This window comes from Lasioglossum baleicum, chromosome 18 (assembly GCF_051020765.1).
Source record: "Lasioglossum baleicum chromosome 18, iyLasBale1, whole genome shotgun sequence".
Classification (NCBI taxonomy): Eukaryota; Metazoa; Arthropoda; class Insecta; order Hymenoptera; family Halictidae; genus Lasioglossum; species Lasioglossum baleicum.
Genome location: NC_134946.1, coordinates 4,270,010 through 4,280,285, shown reverse-complemented (window position 1 = coordinate 4,280,285; position 10,276 = coordinate 4,270,010). Strand labels below are relative to the sequence as shown.

General features: G+C 36.1%; 2 protein-coding genes across 5 annotated transcripts in view; one reads left to right on the top strand and one right to left on the bottom strand.

The window, feature by feature from the left end:
- The window catches only part of Flo2 (flotillin-2), a 181,376-nt gene that overhangs the window by 22,275 nt on the left and 148,825 nt on the right, over positions 1-10,276 (bottom strand). The window lies entirely within an intron of this gene.
- LOC143218166 (glucose dehydrogenase [FAD, quinone]-like) lies at positions 2,778-8,864 on the top strand. Its single transcript, XM_076443200.1, has 5 exons — positions 2,778-3,182; positions 3,305-3,734; positions 5,174-5,567; positions 7,016-7,298; positions 7,440-8,864. The coding sequence occupies exons 1-5, from the start codon at positions 2,778-2,780 to the stop codon at positions 7,857-7,859; spliced, it is 1,932 nt and encodes a 643-aa protein (XP_076299315.1). The 3' UTR covers positions 7,860-8,864.

Here is a 10,276-nt window from a genome sequence, read left to right as displayed (position 1 = left end):
GAGACCGTAACATTTTAAATCACCGCGTATCTTTTTCGGCCAGTTTGACACGTTACGTTTGTGGAAAAAGCTGTGTGTAAAGCGAAGTGTTGTCTGGCGCGTAAATTATTCATTCATTGCGGATTTTCATGTAAATCTCAGTCTCGAAATTTGAAATAGAAGGAACTTCTGTTTTTCATACCAGTCGTCTAGGTAGGTTCAAAATAATTTTAATACCGTCAAACCTGTTTTGGTGCGGTCTTTTTTTGTGCGATTTGTTTCATGTGATTTTTTATATATGAATATTTATTTTGTATATGAATATCAGATCAGATCAGCAGAATATCTCGGAAGACGTTGTCGTCATCAAAAAAGTGTTCCTACAAAAGTTGTATGGCATGACGGGCTACATTACATAGTATTAATTCCTTTCTTGTGGGTGGAGTGGTGCAGGACATTCCAAGATTACCTTGATTTTTTTAAATAGAATGTCCTATTTTTTATACCATAGATCGATAGAGTATCAAATTCTGAGTATAAAAGCGGTGACCTTCACATGTCTTAAACCTAATAGTTAACGAGATGTTATCCAAAGAAGAAAGAAAATTGTTTCGATAATATCTCGTTAACTATTAGGTTTAGGACATATGAAGATCAACACTTTTCTACTCAGAATTCGATATTCTATCGATCTATGGTATAACTAGAGGGTTATTGTTGCTCGCTCGCTTCGCTCGCTTCGCGAGCTCGCGGATAGGATTTTTTTGATTTGGTGTGTGACTCTCCACGAGCCACACAAAGAACTTCCCGATTCGTTAGTTGCAGTATATTATTATCATTATTAAGTGTACGTTTTAATAAGATTATACGTTTTCAGGGAAATTCAATAGTTTTCTACTTATCAAAATGTTTGCTATATGGCGTCGCATTAAACGAACATCGCAGTCTCATTGCTCGCTTGGTTCCTTGTTATAGCATACTAATGTTGCAAAATAAATTGTCTTAATTAGTTTTTCGAAAACGATACAACTCCTCATTCTCCGGGTTTGCAGTATTGGTCTTGGTTTTCTTCGATACTGTTAATTTAAATTGTCCCAAAATATATAAACCGCGCTCAATTTTGAAACTCTGCTCAGTGCTACATACAACTTTTATGAATCGTAATCGCTTCAGCAGGAACCACTGGAAATTGACTACGTGTGATTTGATATTTTTCCTCACTCGACATATGAACTTGATTCGATATTTTTATTATTGGTGTTAAATTTTGATGAATATTTGCATTTTTCATATAATCACGATAACGAGTTCTTACTTTCACTCCTACTCTGGCCAATTGAAAATCTAACCACAATATAGACGGAATTTTAGTATTTTCTTGAAAAGTAATAAATTTTAATATTCCGCATGTGTGCTCAATTAACCAATCCGTTTTCAACATCAATGTTATTAATAATTATCATATAGTTTATATTAATTTTCAATTTAGTCTCAGTTAATAATTCGTTTTGAACTGATTGTTTTTTTACAGATTGTAATATAAATTTTTTTTTGTACTTTCATCGATATTCTTTGAAACTGTATTCTCGGGAGTAGAGATGATTAACTCTCTCTTGCATTGGGATAATTTTCGATTATTGTAAGCGGAAACATTAGCGTAAGGTAAAGAAAAAAAATTTTTTTTTTAGTCAAAAAAATTTTTTAAATTTAAAAAAAATGAAAAAAAAAAATTTTTGTGTAATTACGTTTGTTTTTTCGATGGAAACTTTACGTTCTCTCGTATAAATTGCATTGTAGAATCAACTCCTTTCGAAAAAAACTAAAAATCTAAAAAACTACTTGACCAATATGGACCAAAATCTAATCAGCTCTAAGTTACGACGGGGCACATCGATTGCATCATTCATCATTCTGATCGCGTTGTTACTTTTTTAGAAAACGTTAACGAAAAATTTGATCACATAGAAACAGACATACGCACGCGCGCGCGCGCACACACACACACACACATACGAACATTTTGCTGAAAATAGTCTAAAATGACTGCAATGACCATGAAACGTGAAGATCTGCTAAAAAATCGATTTTCGGGGTCATTACAATAACTTCCCTATAAAATCGGGAAGTTAAAAAATAGGTCATTCCATTTTAAAAAATCAAGGTGACCTTGAAATGTCCTCCACCTCTCCACCTACAAGAAAACAATTAATACTACGTAATGTAGCCCGTCATACCAAACACCTTTTGTAGGAACACTTTTTTGATAACGACAACGTCTTCCGAGATATCCTGCTGATCTCATTTCAGCAGGACACATTGTATACGTATTGAATTATGTACATTTTGAAAATTTCTTCATGTTTAAAATGAGAAATTGAAATTTTTTTAATTGTTTCCATGTGTAATTTAATTATTTACTTTGTTTGAAAAGCAGTTTCTCGCATTTTCGTAAAGCTTTGTCATATTTTCAAAGTGAGACTTTTTTATTCAGCCCCTCTCCAGCGCATAAAAAGAAATTTTCTTTAATGTGTTGTGAAAGATTATTTGTTATAGCTATTTATGAAGTTTGCGAATATTTTTTGTTGTGCGGTTTTTTTCTGCGGTCTCTATCTACCGCACGAAAACAGGTTTGGCTGTATGCACTTTTGTCAATTCTTCGTTTTATACAAGGGTATACATACAAGATCTAGCCTATCAAGACAATATTTTACAATTGTGAAATAAATTCTATTTGGAAATCATATACAATACAAATTCTTGTTTTCAGTTAACAGTGATATTATAGTGAGTCGATCGAGATGGAAACTGCCAGGCTCGTAGCGTTTAGGATAGCAGCCACATACGTTCCTGAATTGAGTTTGCTGATTTTATTGCAAATGTTGATTGGAGTGTACAGACGAGATATCGTGGACCGACCACACAGGGTAAAACCTGTGTCATTGTTCAATTTGAGAAATGAGTACGATTTCGTGGTGATCGGAGCTGGATCAGCTGGCTCAGTGATAGCCAATCGACTGTCAGAGAATGGAAACTGGTCTGTGTTACTGCTGGAAGCTGGCATGGACGAACCGAATTTGTCGGACGTACCTATTTTGGTTCCGATTTTGCAATTGTCTCCTCTGGATTGGCAGTTTAAAACTGAGCCGTCGGATAATTATTGTCAAGCGATGAATGAGCACCGCTGCAACTGGCCACGTGGCAAGGTAAAACAATTGGGAATTTAAAATGGGGCACCCTGTATAAAATTGGGTATTCACTACGATTTCGTTCACATATAGAAAGTTCTAATGTGCCAATAATTCAGCAATTTTTGAAAATATTCAAGGTTCTCGGAGGGAGCAGTGTGCTGAACGCGATGCTATACGTTCGTGGCAACAAGAAAGACTACGACCAATGGGAAGAGCTGGGAAACCCAGGCTGGAATTACGAGAGTGTGTTACCTTACTTCAAGAAGTCGGAAGACATGAAGATAGAACAGTACAAGAATTCTCCTTATCATCAGACCGGCGGATACTTAACTGTCGAGTATTTCAAATACCGAACTCCTGTGATCGATTATCTGATGCAGGCTGGCAAAGATATAGGATACAATGTTGTGGATGTCAATGGAGCCACTCAAACCGGATTCACTTATTCCCACGGTACCTTGAGAGACGGTTTGCGATGCAGCACTGCGAAAGCTTTCCTTCGGTCCGCTTCGAAAAGAGAAAACCTGCATGTGAGCGTACGTTCGCGAGCGGAGAAGATACTGATAGGTAAGTGCAGACAAGTAATTTTATAATTCTTTAAATAACTTTTTGGAAATACTTATTTTCTGATTTGTGTTTATTGGGAATTTCTTTCAATTTTGTTAGCCAGTGTTCACCTTGATCCTCTTCGTTTATAATCTTTTGTATTGATTTTAACTTAGTTCTCGTACCTTTTATGAAATGTGCCATAAAAGCGTGGGATGCTTTTATTTAAGATTTCTTTTAAGAAGATTTTAGCAAAGTCTAGCAAATATGAATGTCACGCCATTTCATTTAGATGAAATTTTGATTCGTTGTCAATTAATATGTTAGCATTAACATAAATGTAGCCATACAAAAAATATAAATATTTTTTCTTTCCCCTTCTACGACATTTTTGGGGATAAAGACGTTTTAATCACTGTAACTGCAAAGTAAATGGTACGACAAGGGGTTAACACTAACAAGTAACACTATCCAACTGATACTCACTGATTTGAATGAAATTTAAAGTATTTATCAAACACCGAAAAATATTAAATACGTGTTGTTTTGTTTCGACTAAATACGCTTTTTAGGGGTAGAAAGCACCCCTCAACCTATGGAGATGGAAACGTTTGTGGCTAATTATTTCTTAAGGGGGCCGTCTCCTAGCAGATGACGGTCGCGCGTGAACACTCACACACCGCTAGAGTACACTCACACACCGCTAGACCACGTATACGTACGCGAGAATTGCTAGGATCAGGGAAATGCCTTCTGATTTCTCGATAATGCAAAAACGGGGGTTTTTATTAGTCAAAATCGCTAGATAAAAGATCAATCTAGCGCGCTGTTTGCTTCAAAAGTCGTTCTTTTACGTTTCCGAGCAATGATTTTGCAATATTCGGCTGCATGTTGCCCGTCGGAGAGGCTAGTACGCCGGCGTGACTGCAGCGCCATCTGACGGGCAACATGCGACGGGCAACATGCAGCCGAATATTGCAAAATCATTGCTCGGAAACGTAAAAGAACGACTTTTGAAGCAAACAGCGCGCTAGATTGATCTTTTATCTAGCGATTTTGACTAATAAAAACCCCCGTCTTTGCATTATCGAGAAATCAGAACGCATTTCCCTGATCCTAGCAATTCTCGCGTACGTATATGTGGTCTAGCGGTGTGTGAGTGTACTCTAGCGGTGTGTGAGTGTTCACGCGCGACCGTCATCTGCTAGGAGACGGCCCCCTTAAAGGATACAGTTTCTGAAAAAAGTGCTAATCAGAAATGGAATCCGTTATGGGAAAATAGGCTCAAATTTATAGAAAAATATGAATCCTTTAAGAAATAATTAGCCACAAACGTTTCCATCTCCAGAGGTTGAGGGGTGCTTTCTACTCCTAAAAAGCGTATTTAGCCGAAACAAAAAGTGGGTAGTGTTACTTGTAAGTATATTGATCATTTTTTATGATAATAATTATTTTTGCAGACAGCGAATCGAAGATGGCGTATGGAGTCCAATTTCGAATCGGTCCAATCCGCCGCAAGGTCAAAGCAAAACGCGAGGTCATTTTATCCGCCGGTGCTATACAATCGCCACAATTGTTGATGTTATCTGGTGTCGGTCCAAAAGATCATTTAAATGATATAGGAGTGGATACTGTTCACGATGCACCCGGCGTTGGTGAAAATCTTCAGGATCACGTTGCGATTGGTGGTATGGCCTATCTAATTACTCCACCAGCGAATTACACGAAGAAACAATTTATTTTCGATTTGCCGGAATCTCTGAATATCGACAGTGTCGAGGAATTCGCTATAAATCGCACAGGAGTTATGTACGCGTTGCCTATTTGCGAGGCTATGGCATTTATTAATTCCAAGTAAGTACCTTGTTGCGGTAATGAATAAATAAAGGGTGTAGCTGGACAAGGGAGTGAAATGTGTCCACAAACCAAATTGACCTTGCTGGATATCATTCGATAGGGCCGCCGAAGAAAAGCTTCTGTGACAAGTCTCCAGTCGCTACCCCTATCACAAGGATAGTCATAGGGTGAGCACGGTTCAATGAATTATGCTCTGCTTCTTATGTTTTCCTTAACAAACAAATTACGAAAAAATTCATGAACATTCTATCTAATACCCTACACGACTGTTAACTATTTTCGAATTTTTAACTACAAAATCGATGTTTAAACAATTCCAGAAATTTAAAATCTTTATATTGTTATGGTAGTTGTGTCTTATTATTATTATCAACGAGTATTTCTGTCGGGTTTTATCAGATTAGGCAAACATGTTTGAAAAATATTTTAATATCCAAAAATTCGAAAGAATTGCATGTTTCTCATAGAAGTTTCAGAAATACCAGTTTTATACAGTGACTCCCACTAATATTCGGACACTCTTAAGAACACCGTAACTTTTCAAATATTGGACTATGCGATTTGAACTTTTTTGGAAAGCTAGAGCACTTAGTTCACTACAGGATGTAAAAAGAAATTTTTTCGAAAATTGCAATTTGTCGGAATCGTAGAGGAAATACTAAAAGATCCATTTTACAACTTTTTTATGTGGGCCTATATTGAAAATTTAAAAAATACGTTTTGCAGATCTGTTTCAATTAGACATATCCTGCAAAATTTCGTGAAAATCGGTCGACGTTGCAATGAGCTACAAGCGTTTAAAGATGGTAAAAATTGCAATTTGTCGGAATCGTAGAGAAAATACTAAAAGATCCATTTTACAACTTTTTTATGTGGGCCTATATTGAAAATTTAAAAAATACGTTTTGCAGATCTGTTTCAATTAGACATATCCTGAAAATTTCGTGAAAATCGGTCGACGTTGCAATGAGCTACAAGCGTTTAAAGATGGTAAAAATTGCAGATTTTCACGGTTTTTTCGGCCTATAACAGCAGTAAATCTAAGAATTCTTACATCATTCAATGACTGTCATTTTTCCCCGCATCAACCGATTTCGATGAAACTTTCACAATGCACATAACCCACACAGATCTACAAAACATATTTTTCAAAATTTCAATATAGGCCCGCATAAAAAAGTTGTAAAATGCAACATTTAGTACTTCCTCTACAATTCCGGTCAAATGCAATTTTCGAAAAAATTTCTTTTCACATCCTGTAGTAAACTAATTGCTCTAGCTTTCCAAAAAAGTTCAAATCGCATAGTCCAATATTTGAAAAGTTACGGTGTTTTTAAGAGTGTCCGAATATTAGTGGGAGTCACTGTATAAATTCCGTAAGGGGCTGTTGGCGAAAGCAATAGAATAAAATATGTCATTAATACGGCAAATAAATGTTGTTTCAGGTATGCAAACGAGACAGATGATTATCCTGATGTACAAATATTCCTGGCAAGTGTAGCAGACGAATCCGAAGGCGGTCTTTTCGAAAAGAGAGGTACCAACGTGGCGGATGAGTTTTACGCGGTTATGTATGAGAACATCCTATACAGAAGTTCGTACTCCGGCGTTCCGCTTTTGTTGAGGCCTCGTAGCAGAGGGTACATTAAGTTGCGCTCGAAAAACTTGAACGAACATCCGATCATCGTTCCCAATTACTTTCAGGATCCACATGATCTTGACGTTTTGGTCAGTAATTTTCATTCATTGTATTGTTTTGTACTTACAAGATTGTCAGTTGACTTTCTGAATATTTTGAAGGACGAATTTTTCATTGAGCGGTTCCAGTTCATTAGTATATTAAGAAAAATGATTTCTTGATCATTATAGGCAGAAGGTGCGGACTTCATGTATAAGCTCAGCCAGACACCAACTTTGAAAAGCCTAAATGCCACAGCGAATCCGAATCTAATCCCAGAATGTATCCCTTTCGAATTTCCATCAATCGATTACTGGAAATGCTTCGCAAGATTCTACACAATGACGATTTATCATCCGTGTGGGACTTGCAAGATGGGTCCAGCGTCCGATAAGATGGCTGTCGTGGACTCCAGACTTAGAGTACACGGGATTAAGAGACTGCGAGTGATAGATGCGTCGATTATGCCGAATATCGTGTCTGGAAATACAAATGCCCCAACTATTATGATCGCTGAAAAGGCTGCAGACATGATCAAAGAAGATTGGTTTGGTGAATCAAAACGTAAAGATCGTTTCAGTCCATCTATTCAGAAATGGTTGAAGCAATAAACTATTGGGCGTTAGGTGGAAAATGTAAATGTTCTACATAGTATGTTTGTTGTGATAGTAGCATGTTAGTAGTACTAGTATGCTTGTTTTAACATTCCGACTTGTTGTTTATTATAATTGTCCAAAACATTGAAAGTAAAATAAATTCTTCTTTAAGGACAACTTTCATTTATGATCGTTCGACACTATTTACAAATGATTTTCGTTATATATAATTTATTGTAATGTTAGAAAAATCGCCAGGTGACACAGAAGTGGCATTTTTAATATATTTTCTCTAAAAATTATACACACTTTCGTATTTTAAGTGCGCGCCGTGTGCAGCCAAGCTCGAGCGCAGGCAATAAAATTTGTGATTGCTAGAACTCACTTCGGTCGCCAAGGGAAGAGCCCACGCAATCTATGCGTTTCCTGGGAAAGACTTTCCCTCCACGTCCTTGATACGCATCGCGATTTTCTTTGCTGCTTATTTTTCGGACGATTTTAGCTCGAAAATAAATGGAGTCACGTAGTCTGAACAGGGTACCGACTTGTATCGAATTTGTCAATGCCATGTTCTGTTTCTAAGCGAACATTTTCTTGCCTGTTAAATAAGTACTTTATAATACAGACATCGAGTTTAAAGTTCCGCCAGGTTCGCGTGCTTTAGAGTAGAGTATAAGCACAAAGTAGAATTGGTTGATCATAGTCAGACGCGTCAGATGATCCCTATGCAATAGCACGTGTATTCGCTGCATTTTCAAACACGATTTTCTCGAAAACGAAGCGTCAAACAAAAAAATGTTATTCCTTTTTTTTATACCTTAGATTCTGTTTGGCTTAAAGAATATAATTCGAAAAAATTGTATTTAAAAATGCGTCGAGTGTTCATAATGACTATACAAAATTTTAAAATTACCTTGGAAGCGTAGATAAAACTCCACAGACAAACTTCTTCGGCGCATAAATATTACCTGACACAAACAATAGATAACATGACAATGTTGAACTTTACATTTCAAATGTACGTTTTTTTACAATCTTGCTGAACACGTGCCGAAGAATAACAGTTCTAACCTTCATAAATGCAACATAGGGCAAAATTTTAAATGGTCTTTAGCTCAAGTTCGTATTAATTTAAAAGCAATAGGCTCCCAAACTTGGATCATGTATTTCCAGAACCGGATTTATTCTCTTGGTAGTCACGTGTGCCGCACGTGTGACAATAAACAATTTATCCTTTGTCACTCGCGGCCATTCTATATTTTAAATCCGCACATATTTGTAAAAACTACTGTCGAATTCTATTGAGTAATATTCTATAAATTTCTGATGAAAATGACTTTTCATTATCACAGAAAATATACAGAGGACACCCTCATCTAATGGTAAAATGTAAATTTTAGCAACATATAGTATCCCACATTCTGTTGATAGTGGTGTTTGCCGGACGTGTGACAAGTGACCTTCAAATAAGTTGACCATTTATTAAACATTGTCTCAAAAACTACTGTCGAGGAGCATAATTTCCGAATGCAATGTATACAAAGTGTTTCGTTTATCTGATAACGGAAATATCTCGTGACGCACTGAATATATGAAAAAAATTTGGTTACAAAAATTGTTCGGTACGAAGGGAACAATCATATTGTGTAATTTTTGCAGGACTCAAAACCATATATTTTTTTGTCATAACACGATAGCATTTTCCGAGACGAATTCAATGACGTAGCAGTTTATCTTATTTACTAGTACAAAACGTTACTGATTATATTATAAACTTGTAACTTCTTAAGTAGGCAATGGTAGTATCCCGTTGCCGGCTATTAGCTGCGCACTGTAAACAAAGCTGGACCTTTTTATCATTTATTTTGAAGAGTCAGACGAAATGTGAAGAAATGCTGAAAAGGAATTGTCAAAAGAGATAGAAAAATGCATTATGAACAATGGTGGACACGTTGAATGACAATTCTTATACTTAAATTAAATATTGATAAGCGCAGAAAATAATTAAATTATTCAATTAACTAATAAACAGAGCAATTTTATTTAGGCATACTGAATAAAGTTGCTCAGTTTATGAGTTATCTATGTAATGTCAGCATGCACAGCCATGTGTATGCTGCTAATAATCCCATGTGGGGTTTTATAGCTTGATAAAAAAAGATAAATAAAATTGTTAAGGATATATGAATTATAAATTTTATGTTTATTTATTCCGGTAAGTAAAGAAGCTTAAGGAGACATAAGAAGGCCTATCTTTGTTTACAGTGTGCAGCTACTAGCCGGCAACCAGATGTTATGACTAAAAAAATATATAGTTCTATTTAAAAAAATTAATTTGACTTTGGAATTCCCCCCACCACACCATTAGTGTCCTGAAAAAATTACACCATATGATTGTTCCCTTCATACCGAACAAATTTTGTAAACAAATT